The 13,588-nt window shown below is 36.1% G+C and overlaps 1 protein-coding gene across 1 annotated transcript; it reads right to left on the bottom strand.

Moving 5' to 3' along the window:
- Positions 1 to 6,483: 6,483 nt before the first annotated feature.
- On the bottom strand, positions 6,484 to 7,258 carry LOC133837565 (uncharacterized). Its single transcript, XM_062268369.1, has one exon. It carries the CDS (start codon positions 7,215 to 7,217, stop codon positions 6,816 to 6,818), a length of 402 nt encoding a protein of 133 aa, XP_062124353.1. The 5' UTR covers positions 7,218 to 7,258; the 3' UTR covers positions 6,484 to 6,815.
- Between the last annotated feature and the right edge of the window lie 6,330 nt (positions 7,259 to 13,588).

Below are 13,588 nucleotides of genomic sequence, written 5' to 3'. Positions count from 1 at the left end.
GTTGTTGTTGTTGTTGTTTGTCAAAAGTATCTGTAGCTTGTGTATTTGCCCAAACAGAAAAACAAGTAGGAAAGTTACAGTCGACTGTGAGATACCCGTACACCCATTTTTAATAAAGGCAAAATATTGCGGTATTATTTTCAAAATTAACCAAAAATACTAAAAATATACCAAACGGTATGTTTGGTATATCGATATAGTACACGATTCATCTAATCGCAACCAAATTTTCATGAAGCATAACTACTATAGTAATTATTGTATATATCAAAATTCGCAACTCTAGCTTTTAAATTGCGCTTGTTTTTCGATTTTTTTGATTTGTGGGGGCGTAAGTGGGCGTGGCAAAAATTTGAAACAAACTTGATCTGCGTGCAAACAAAATAAATGCTGTCGAAAAAAATAATAGCTTTATCTCTTATAGTCTCTGAGATCCAGTGTTTCATACGGACGGACAGACAGACGAACAGACAGACATAGCTAGATCGTCTCGGCTGTCGACTCTGATTTAGAATATATATACATTATAGGGTCGGAGATGCCTCCTTCTACCTGTTACATACATTTCCTGCCGGCACAAAGTTATAATACCCTTCTACGCCATGAGTAGCGGGTATAAAAAGAAAATAAAAGTTGTTCTTGTTTCTGGCTGTTTTTGTGCGTTTTGCAACCCTCTAGAAAAACAGCGAGGGTGATGACTGATGATGCTCCAGTCCTATGTCCATCCATCGCCACATCCGTCTACGTCTTCCTCTCTCTATCTTCGCTTCATCTTCCTCTCCGTATCTATGTCGATAGCGATGTCGATGTCTGTGTCTATTTTTGTCTCCTTGCAACTTTTCGCGAACTTGCTTGAAAACTTTTCTGTTGTCTACTTTACGGCCGCTTTAAAAGTTCATTTGCACAACCCCCTGTCACCCCCCTTTCCCCCTTTCTCCCCTTCTCTACCCTTGACTGTAGCCGACGTCTGCTTTCTGCAAATTAAATAATAGGCTTATGGTGGCTTAGTGTCGCAATTGTTGTTGTTACAGCACGTTTAGCATGCCACAAAGGCGAATTTTTTCGTAATATTTATTGCCAGGCCATTCATGCGCCTTTAATGTGCCCCAGACAAGCGCCACAACCCGTGCATAGCAAAAGCCTGCCACATCGTGGTCTCTCTAAAACCAACAACAACTAGCAACCAACAACCGGCAACAACAACAACAGCCGACAACAACAACAACATCTAACTGGCCTACGCCGACTGCATTGCTTATGAGCCGCGTTTCTAGCTCGTCTCTTTGCCGAGGGAGAAACTGGGAAACATGGCTAAATGCAATTAGTTTTCAATGGCCAGCACTTAATCCCAATTGGCAGCACAAACTATTAAAGCCAAGCTGATAACAATTTTAAAACAATTTATTTAACTAATCGGATTTGAACTAAGTAGCAAACGCCCCACAAAATAATTCAATTAAGTTGCTTGCTTAATACTTTGACTTTTATAAACTTCAAATAAATATGAGGAGAAGAATTCTTACTCCACTTCTCTTCTCTACTTAGGTAATATGTATCTTGTCGATTAATCGCTTTAAAGAATTACTTGAGTAATACTTAAACTTTTCTAAACCTAAGCTGAATATGAATATGAGAAGAATAAATCTTTCTCCACTTCTCTTCTCTTATTGGATAATACTTTGACTTTTCTAATCCAATAATATGTACTATAATATGTACTCGAAGAAGAAATAAATATTTTCTATATTAATCGCTATGAACAATTACATACTTGGATAATACTTAATCCTTTCCAAACCTAAAGTAAACATGAAAAGAAGAAATCTTTCTCTACTTCTCTTCTCTTCTCTACTTAGGTAATATGTGTCTTGTCGATTAATCGCTATAAAGAATAACTTCAATAATACTAAAACTTTTCTAAACCTAAAGAGAAGAAGAAATCCCCTGCTTCTCTTCTTCATTTGTATAATACTTTGACTTTTCTAATCCAATAATATGTATAATAAGTATTCGAAGAAGAAATATCTCTCTTCTCTATAAATCGCTATCAACAATCACTTAGATAATACTTTAACTTTTCTAAACCAAAATTTATGAGGAACAATTATTTTCTTTACTTCTTCTTTTACATATATACCAAAATATAAATATGTGAAGAGGAAAACTCTCTCTCTTTTCTATTAATGGCTCTTAACGATTATTTGGATAATAAACCTAAAAATATATATACCATTTTATAGATTTACTTAATACTTTGACTTTTCTAAAGCAAATTTAAATTAATATATTCAAAGAATTCTCTCTCAAATCTATTAATCGCTCTAAACAACTCAACTAACAAAAACTTCAATTACTGGGATAATACTTTAACTTCTATGAAGCAACAATAAGTGTTTGAAGAGAAGAAATCTTTCCATTCTTTATTTATCGCTCTAAACAATTACTTGAATAATACTTTGACTTTTCTAAACCAAAAATAAAAATTCAAGGCAAAAAATCTCGTTCTTCTCTATTAAGAAAACGTTAAACACTTTTATGCCTCACAAAATAATTCAATTACTTAGGTAATACTTAGAGTTTTTGTAAACCAAAACTATATAAAGGAAAAAGAAATCTCTCTCTCTCTCTTCTCATAAACCAACAAACAATTCAATTACTTGGCTAATACTTTGGTCTTTTCGAAACCAATAACTTCTAATAATAAATTCGAAGAAGAAATCTCTTTATACGTTTTTAATCTCTCTCTAAACAACTTTATAGTCGAAAGTTTTGAAACCCATTCTAAACTGCATTCTTGAAGCAACTTTATGCTGTTAGTTTAACTGTTAAATCGCAGCCATAATATGCGGCATTATCATTCATGATTCATTCTTGTTTTGATTTTCCACACACTTTTTCCCTAAGTTGTGATCGCCTCTAAACTTATTTTGCAACTTTTGCCAAGTTCTCACACGTTTCGAGGGGGCAAAGGGAGGGAGGGGGGCAACTTTTTGGTTTGGCGCCTCGAATGTGCTACGAATTAGTAAAACAGATCGGATAAAGCAAAAATAACAACAACGACAAGTAGTTGCATATGCAAAGTGCATATAAAATAGGCGCCCAGTCAGTTTTTTAATGAATGGTTGCCTCGAGTGCTGTTCGTTCTAGCTAAGGACTTAGTTGTGTGTGCTTTAGAAGGGCACACACACACACACACATACATGCACCCACACACTCATACTCTAAAACATATGCATGTGAGGCCATATATCATTTTGGCTTAAGCTATGCAAAACTGGCGCCTGCTTTGCATTTGTCAAAAACGAAAACAAAAACAAAAACGAGAAACTTTGGCTGCCCATTGCAGTCGTTAAAATGGCACCACGCCTTGCAATAAATTAGTAAATCAGCAAATCAACATTTAAGTGCCCACATTTGAGTTGTTTTGTAGTTTAACCAAAATTAAATAGCCTCATTTATGGACATGGCTCGTGTTTATGGCCCCAAAAACAACAGCTAAGCCAGCAAACAGCAGCAACTAAAATTAGCATCTTTGATTTGAAAATATGTTGGACATCGTCTGTGTCTCTCTATCCGTCCCTCTCTCTCTCTCGCTCTCTGTCTGACCCAATTAGTCGAAGTGAGTAACTCATAAAAGAGACAAGTTGCGATTGCCTGGGCGATAAGCGGGACCCTTTAGCTTTAACTTGCAGCTTTCTCCCTCTCAACAACTCAACTGCCCAAAAAGAACGCTTGGAATTGGAACACACACACACACTTATACGCACACATCGAACATAATTGCAGAACATTCATTGAAGTTTGTTTAGTGTGTTATTGTTGTCTCTTCCTCCTCCTCCTCCTCCTCTTCTCGTTCTCTTGTAATAAGTTTTGCTTTATTTGCCAGCAAATTGTATGAGGGGGATGATGACAAGTAGAACAATCAGAGTTCAAACTGCGGAAATTGCTAGAAACAAAAACAAAAAAAAATACAGGCAGGAAAAATAAAACAAAACTCAGAGGAATCAAATCAAGATACCTAGAAAAAGAAGAAACAACGATTTTGTTGTTGTTTTTGTTGATAAATCTGAGTAACAAAATTCTCACGCTGTTTACACGGCTCGTTGAGTCTTTTGGCCAAGATGCAAGCAGCCAGATAGCTGAGCAGCAAAAGCAGCAAACAAACCAGGTGCTAAGGCACCGAAAAGCTGCCAAATAATAATAATGGCAAAAAATTAATAACCCAAACGAACGAGCCCGAAAAAAAGCGTTAAGGCACGTACAAATGCGACAAACTGTGTAATGAAAGCAACCGACAAGAGTGAACAACAACAACAACAACAGCGAACAAGAGGCAACAATTACAGGTAGCAATGTGAGGGTCAAATGCAAATTGCAACATACTTCGATATATAACATTTATGTGACAGAGACACAATTGCAATTGTCCCGTTTTGTGGGTGGAGTCACATTTTATTGTCTGTTGTTGTTGTTATTGTTGCTGTTTGTGATTGCATTTCAGGGTCAAGTTTGTGCGCCCCCGAAAAAAAAGCAAACTGTAAATTGCCATTGTTAAGTGTCTCCAATTGATGATGGATGATTGATGATTGTCGCGTGTAGAGATCGTTTCATAAACGTGTAAATTTCTGTGTTGGCCCCTTTCGTTTTCCAGCGATCAACCAAGCTGTAGTTTTTTTTATGTTTTTATGATCATACCGGGTAAAGTGGTGTTAAAGGGTATGACAACTTACTGACTGATCGAAAACACAAAGTATAAGTGTATAAGCTTACCGATCAAATTAAATATTTTTTAGTAAATTGTATAAAACAAGCAAGTCATCTTAGTAGTTATATATATTTATTATTGATTATTATTATTACTCACAAATAATATTTCTTTCAAACATTTCTTGCGTTCCAAAAAATGTCACAAATATATAAAGACTCAATATTATTTAATTTATAATTAACTTTTATTAAATTAAGGGGTAACATACAGCAGTGTACAACAAATATAAGTTTAAAAATATAAAATTTGGTTGCGAGCACATAAAATTGTAGAAAATGTTTAAGAAAAACTTTTGTATGGAAAAAAAAACGCTTTCTTACTACGGCGTCGTAGTTGCTTTGGCTAATAAAGCCCTTGGTATATTTTTGTATTTTTGCGGCATGCTAATTTGGTATATTTTAGGAACAAAGAACAAACACATTCGGTTACAGCTTTCGAAATTGTTAAATTTTCAACTGTATATTAGCCAATTTCGTTTATAACTAATATACATTTATCCTCGTATTATTGTTATTAAGTAATATAAATATAGTTTACCTTCGTTCTAAATGAAAGTGAAAATCGACAAACTATTATATTAATCCCTTCTACAAATTGTACCAAAGAAAATTTTATAACAGGTCACCACCATAGATGGCATCTTCGGTAGTCCCATATTTCGCATCTCCAGAATTTTTGGCTTCTCGGGTTCCGGCATCGGACTCTTTTCCTCCGCAGAGTCTTCTTCGAACAAACACTGCATCAGCTGATAGCAACCTCCGTTATTTCGCATTATCATACTCGATTCATCGCATCCGCAGCCATTCTCGCAATGATAGAGACAACTTCTGCCACGCTCCTGGCAATTGTACTTGCAGTAAGCAAAGCAATCCGGATAAGCTGAATTGGTACACGGTGCAATCTTCAGTGCTGGCGTCCAGTCCACAGCGAAGACGAGAAGCAGACAACTCAGAGCAAAGGGCATCCACATGGTAGCTGCGATAACTCAGAACTGACTAGATGAATGTTCATTATCATAACCATTACCAAACAAGTGAATGTAACCGGATTAGCTAGTGGAAACAATCGATTTAACGGGAATTTGCATCGGGTTCCCTTTTTGTTATTGCAAGTTATTTTTGCAAATTAAACAGTTCTTATTTTAAAGTGATTAGATGAAGTTCTATATTCGGATATAAGCTTTATTCCTTGTTGAGTTTTGATTTAAAGTGAAATCTAAATAGAGCTACAAACCGATAAGATGTATTGTAATTTTTGTACCTTACAATTTTTTTAAGTAATTATGTTTTTTCAATCATTGAAATTGTTTTTTATACGTATCTTAGATTTGAGTTCTCTGTAAATGTATGATTTAAATAGTAGAATAAATAGTAGAATCTATATTGATATACCAAATATACCATTTGGTATATTTTTAGTATGTTTGCAGTATTTTCGGTATATTTTGAAAATAATACCGCAATATTTTGCTTTTTTTCAAAATGGGTATCGGGTATCTCACAGCCGAGCACACTCGACTGTAAATTTCTTTTTTAAAAATTTCTTACGATTAAAAATATGTCACAAAAATATAAAGGCTCAATATAATTTAATTTGTAATTAACTTTTATTAAATTAAGGGATAACATAAAGCAGTGTACTACAAATATAAGTTTTTCGATTAGAAGAAACATGAGAAATACCAAATTTGGTTGCGAGCACATAAGAAAAGTAGAAGTTGTTTAAGAAAAACTTTTGAATGGGAAAAAACAATTTCTTACTACGGGTTGAAGTTGCTTTGACTAATAAAGCCCTTGGTATATTTTTTTTTATTTTTGCGGCATATTAATTTGGTATATTTTAGGAACAAAAAACAAACACATTCGGTTACAGCTTTCGAAATTGTTAAATTTTCAACTGTATATTAGCCAATTTCGTATATAACTAATATACATCCATACTCATATTATTATTATTAAGTAATATAAATATGGTACGTTCTTTCTTAATTAAATTAAAAATCGACAAACGATTAAATTATGTCGACAAACAAAAATACATTTTTTCACTAAATAGGAGTTACATAAGGAGGAAACCTAGTTGGATAAATCCACGAAGGCCACCAAAACCTCATTAGTCGCTTATCCCCATTCACATTTTGCTTCTCCAGAATTTTTGGCTTCTCGGGTTCCGGCATCGGACTCGTTTCCTCCGCGGAGTCTTCTTCGAACAAACACTGCATCAGCTGATAGCAACCTCCGTTATTTCGCATTATCATACTCGATTCATCGCAGCCGCAGCCATTCTCGCAATGATAGAGACAACTTCTGCCACGCTCCTGGCAATTGTACTTGCAGTAAGCAAAGCAATCCGGATAAGCTGAATTGGTACACGGTGCAATCTTCAGTGCTGGAGTCCAGTCCACAGCGAAGGCGAGAAGCAGACAACTCAGAGCAAAGGGCATCCACATGGTAGCTGCGATAACTCAGAACTGACTAGATGAATGTTCATTATCATAACCATTACCAAACAAGTGAATGTAACCGGATTAGCTAGTGGAAACAATCGATTTAACGGGAATTTGCATCGGGTTTCCTTTTTGTTATTGCAAATTATTTTTGCAAATTAAATAGTTTTGATTTTAAAGTGATTAGATGAAGTTTTATATTCGGATATAAGCTTTATTCCTTGTTGAATTTTGGTTTTAAGTGAAAACTAAATATGGTTACAAATTTGACCTTACGTATTAGAATTTAGTTAAATATTGATTTGATTTGATATTTCGTTATACACTTTTTTAATACAGCAGCGGATATTTCTAAATTTTTTTCTTGTTGTGGTTTCTTATCTTAAGTGAAAACTAAGAAAAAAATCTTCTTTGTTTCCAGAAATTTAAAAAAAATAGTAATGAAAAAACAACAATAATTTATATTATTCATCTTCTGTCTTTGTTGTTTTCTTATTGATTTCATAATTTTAAAATGTAGTAGCAGGTATTACGAAGTCGAGCACACTCCACTGCAGCTGAGTTCTTTTGTTTAACAATCGATTGTTTGGCGATTTAACACATTTTAGTTTCGTTGTTTGTTGGCACCTGTTGGTTGATCAACTCCCTTTCCCCCTCGCCACACTTCTCATCCCCCCCGTTCATAAATATGCTAATTCAACTTGTCTATTTGCACAACAATTAGAAGTTATTTAGCCAGCTCATTGTATTATTTTGGCAACTTTCAAGCGGCTGCAGTCCGCATGAAATTTATATTTTATACAAACATTTGTCAAATCACCAATATACAACTTCTATTTATACAAGTTTGGCAATTGGCGTGAAAACTTTTGCTGCAAATACCTTAATTTTTTCTTCCCCAAATTTGCATACCTGAAGCGCTCAAGGCCACGAGCTCGTTTGCATTTCTGTGTGGGGAAGCAAGGGAGAAGCGACCAGAATGGTTCCATAATTAAATTTGCATTTAATTTTCAAAAACTCAAACTGTGAAACGCTATTGAAAATATCGTTTACAGTGAAGAGCAATTTTAATGTTTAAACTCAACACAAATAAGTGCATAAAATATGCAAAAAATATGCAGTAATTGCGATGAGTGTTTAAATAAGCTGCACATGGATTTAACGATTGGGTATAATGGACTAACAAATGCACTAAAATATGGCATAAATGTAGAGTAATAAAAGACTAAAAAATACACTTCTAATTATACTTGAAATGATAAAAATTTGCTATAATTTGTTAAGCGTTAAATTGTAGAAAATTGCTTTAATACACAATTTGATTTTATCGGCTTTAAAGCAACTTTCGCGCAAAGTTCTAACAAATAAATAAAGAGGTCACTCTGAAGTTTGAATCTGTTGCAAATCGCTGGTCGAAGCCACAATGCTTCGTTCGTTTTTTCGCGAATTTTTTTCGGAGGCAAGCCATATGAGCACGTCTGGCAACAACAACAACAAGAACAACAACGGTGAACAGCATCAGAAAGCAAACTCGAACTCAAACTCAAACTCAAACTCAAACAAGAGAACAACAGCAGCAGCGGCAATATGAACACGAACACCAGCAACAATAATCATCGCGCTGGCAAACAAAAATTGCAACAACAACGAGAACAACAGCAAACGGCAACAGCAACAGCAACGGCGACAATGCCAACAAATAAATTCAAACAATGTGCCGAACGAAATGTAAAGCATAAATATTTGCAAAAGGGACCAGAGCGAGAATGAAAGAGTGAGCAGTAAAGAGTGGAGAAGTGCGGGGTGAGAGGTGAGGAATGAGCAAAGAGGAGAATTGCAGCTGAGCTCCCGTCGCGACAGTCACGTTTCACATGCGAACGAACGGACGCACACATCGCATAGATTGCGCATACGCCATGTTTGCCATACATATTTACGCATGTAGCATAAAGCATATCGCAGATGACGTTGTCGCTAGCCAGCCCAAAAAATTGGTTTCGATAGCAACGAGGAGCAGCAACCAACAACATCATTATCAGCAGCAACATCAGCATCATCAACAACATCATTATCAAGGAAGCAAAGTTCTGACTCTGGTTTTTTTTTGGGGTAGAACGATTTTGATGTCAGCGCAGGCGGGAATTGAATTTCGCGCCAAATGACTGGCGGCTATTTTTCAACTGCTTCATTTTGGGGCAAACACCAAACTCGGTATCTGCAGCAGCGCAAAAGTCTCTATCCATCCATCCACACACACTCGTATCTCTCTCTCAGTAGTCTGTGGCTGTCTGCCATTCAGTCTGTCTGCCACACTGTCTGACTCTCTTTCTCTCGCTCTGTGTGTGTGTGTGTGTGTGTGTGTGTGTGTGCTCTGTCCTTGCAACTTACATTTAATGCTTAAATTTTGGCTTTTTCACGTTCACAGTCTGACGCGCCTCAAAAAGCCAGGCGCACACTTCACTTCACTTTTCGGCAGGCAGCCCATTAACAATTTTCCTCCTCGTTCTTTTTATACCCGCTACTTAAAGGGTAGAAGGGTATCATAACTTTGTGCCGGCAGGACATGTATGCAAACCCTATATAGTATATACTCGTATAGCCATTTCCCTCTGTCCGTCCGTCCGTATGAACACCTAGATCTTAGAGACTATAAGGGATAGATCTATAATTTCTTTTCGACAGCACTTCTAATGTTTGCAACGCCCAGTTCCGACCCCACAAATCGATAAAAATTTAATAACAGGTGTAATTATAAAGCTAGAGGTCTCGAATTTTATTTTATACAATATTATCTATAGTATCTATTGTGGAAGTTATTTAGGAAATTCTTTTGTATGGGTAAAATCGCCTACAAGTCTTAGAAGCTTAGGCTAATAATTTGGTATATTTTATACTCTATAGTATATTTTAAATGTAGTACTACATCAACATACCAAATATAGCCTTCGGAATATTTGTAATATTTTTTGCGGTATATTAATTTTGTATAATTTAAGAATAATACCACATTATTTTGCTTTTATATTCATTTGGTATATTTTTAAAATAATGCCGCACTGTTTTGAGAAGCAAGTATCTCCCAGTCGAGCATACTCTACTATAGCTTTCTTACTTGTTTTATAACTATAACATTATACCAAATATTATCTTCTTACATGTTTTAATGTAACACAATATCAATACACCAAATATAGCTTTTAGTATTTTTCAGTATTTTTGTGGTATATTAGTTTGGTATATTTTAAAAATAATACCGCGCTGTTTTTCTTTTATTTAAATTGAGTAGCAGGTATCTCCAAGTCGAGCATACTCGACTGTAGCTTTATTCCTTGCTTTTTTTTCGGTGCCTGTCTACTGCTTGAGTGCGTCTCTCGCTGTCTCTTTGCAATGCATTATTTTTTTGGCTTTTAAAGCTAGGACTTATGTTGCACCCAGTTTTAGAACTTTAATTGAAATTTCTTGGCGCAAAGCGGCGACAAGTTGATTTTCCACTCGGCCAACAAGCATAACGAATTGGACATTAAACGCTACCGTTGGCCAAATTGCCAAACGGGCAAAACATCTTGTGCAATTGGCGTTAACAAGCGCATTAGATTTGCTGGCCAAGCGGACGAACGTAGTTGGTAGTCGAGTCGTTGTCAGTCATTCAGTCAGCCAGGCAGTCAGTCAGGCAGGCAGCCAGTGGCCAATTTGGCAAGGCTGTTTGGGGAATTGGCCAATGGGGAGCGCTGGAAAAGAAGTCTTAACAACTGCCATTGCAAATTACTTGCTTTTGGTATAAATTGCGCATACGACACGTCGCCAAGCTGCCTGCAAAAAAGATGCAAGATGTAACTGCTCAACTGTGCTGCAAATAAAAACAGCGCTTCAACACGCACAGCATCATCATAATCATCGTCAACAGCATCATCATCATCATCGACTACCAAACTCATCCTGCAATTGCAGCTACTTCGACTTCGACGACGACGACGACAACAACAGCAACTTCTTCTCCACCTTCATCTTTGGCTGCATTGCGTGTGTGCGCTGACTGCGACTTTGACTTTGACTTGCCACGCCACGTTGCCTCACGTCCCGCACCTTGCCCGCACGATGCAACTCAACTGGAGTCGACTCAACTCGACGCGACTCTGTTTGTAGTTTGCAAATTGTAACTAGATACAATTTGTAGCACAGTTTGTGTGCGTCGCTTTGTTTGTTGTTCTTGTTGCTGTTGCTGCTGCCACTGCGTTGACTTATTGCAGGAAGGAAAAACGCTGCCGGGCAACTCAATGCAGACGTCGTCGTCGTCGTCGTCGTCGTTTCAGTCTCCCTCGCTTATTTGTGACTTTTGCTGTTGTTATTGTGGCTTGTTGACTGGTTGCACCCATAGTGCGTACTCGTTGCTCGTACTCATATGTCTGCTGTCCCCCTCTCTGTCTCCTCCCTCTCTCTCTCTCCCTCTCCGCCTCCGCCTCCGATTCTGGTTCTTTCCTGTGTTGTTGCCCATCCACGCTCGACTGCAGCGCGCTTGCACCGCCAACTGCTGTGATTTGTTGCATTTCTAATGCGCCTGTTTCACTTGCTCATGTTGCAGCAATGTTGCACTTGCCACACACACATACAGAGGGCTCTCTTGGCCAGTCTCAGCGTATTCATTTTCGTCGGGGGAATTTATGCTCGCTCGCTCGCTTGTTTTGGTTTTCAATTTTCCAACGCACTGCTGAAAAGTGTTTTGCTGCTTGTTTCTGATTTCTTCTGCTGCAAGTTGAGGGGGCAAAGAATAAAAAAACACACAGAAAAAAGAAATGAATGCGTGCGTTTTCAATTACCCTCAAGCAGTTGCAACTCGCAATTCGCAATTCGCAAAAGGGCAAGCTGAAGTCAAGTAGAATGCACTCAGATGGCTATCGTGGCGAGCTGCATATAACATAGTGGTAAAATAGCCCCAAGTTCTTTTATACAGTTATGTACGGCATTATGCCTAGCCCACACATTTAACATATTCAAATAACACATACGCCCCGTTGTACAACATTTTTAATTAACGCAATTAGATACGGGCGCAGCTTGCAAGTAGCCAAATGAAAGATGATGAGAGAATGCAAATATGAGTTTTCATTGCTATTCAATTTGAGATGCTCAAAAAAAATTACTTAACAAGAATGACTTCCTGCAAATTTTATAAGTCAGAGCGAAAACAAAATGCTAATTAAGTAAATTTCTTGTAGGAATAATATATTATTTTTTAAAAAGTTTCCCTTTTTCCTTTTTTTAATGCAATTTTACGATTAGAGAGTTATTTTGAATTGTCACATTAACTTCAGGTTTACTTTAGAAATGTTCATTTCTACAGACATACAATAAGAAATACATTTCTTTTAAATCTTTAAATTTATTAAAAATAATTTTTAAGTTTCCTTTATTCATTTAAAACTTATTGTTTCTTATTTATTTCTTAAATCCTAAGATCGAATAAAACGATTTTATATATTTTATTATAAACTTACATTATTTATTTGCATGTCTTTTAAATTAACACAAAAATTTAAGCTTGACTTCATAAGGAATTAATTTTAGAAATAATTACACTAAAAATAATATTTACATATATTTATTTATTTAGATTAAATACTACGAAAAAATTACACTAAAATTGATGTCAAAGTAAATGAATTGATTAACTTTAAAAACAACTAAGCAAGAATAAATTTGTGAGAATATATAGAATATTTGTAGATAACTTAAGCCAATTTGCATTAACATCAATTAATTACTCTACAAAAATTAAAAGCAGAACATGCTCAAATTACGTTTTAATTAAAAGTTTCAAATTCATTTTGTTTTGCATGTTCAACAATTTGTAGATTTATTATACTTTTATCAAAAATAAATCACCACAAAGCCAAGCAACTTATTTTCAAAAATTTCCTGTTTTTCAAGAGCAAAAAAATTTATATGTAAATTTGTTTCCCAATATTTAAATCACATCGCTACCGTTCGACAGAATATTATGAGCGAGATGAACACGCCACTTAAATTTAAATTAAGAGCTCACATGTAATGGATTGTGTGTGTGTGTGTAGATCACAGATCGTAGATGGCAGATCGCAGATCAATCAAAGATGATATGTCAGCGAGAACAAATTGCGTTTAGATTGGCCAGGTAAATATTGTTTTGCTTTTATTGTGCTTGGCCACTAGAAAGATAGATAGAAACGTCAATTAGCTGAAGTGAATGCCATCCAATTTACAATTCAATTAAGTTTACGGCAACTCTCTGGCACTGCTGTCAACACATCTTCAGCAGCATCGTCAGCGTCATCATAGCGCGCGCTTCATTAGCAAATTCCGCTGTAAATTGCATTGACCCCACAGCTCTCATCAAAAGG

This window comes from Drosophila sulfurigaster, chromosome 2R, assembly GCF_023558435.1.
Source record: "Drosophila sulfurigaster albostrigata strain 15112-1811.04 chromosome 2R, ASM2355843v2, whole genome shotgun sequence".
Taxonomy (NCBI): Eukaryota; Metazoa; Arthropoda; class Insecta; order Diptera; family Drosophilidae; genus Drosophila; species Drosophila sulfurigaster.
This window is presented reverse-complemented; position numbering and strand designations above follow the sequence as displayed.

Bases quoted from the DNA above. Each gene is read 5' to 3' on its own strand.
- LOC133837565 (XM_062268369.1), bottom strand. From the start codon at position 7,217: ATGTGGATGCCCTTTGCTCTGAGTTGTCTGCTTCTCGCCTTCGCTGTG.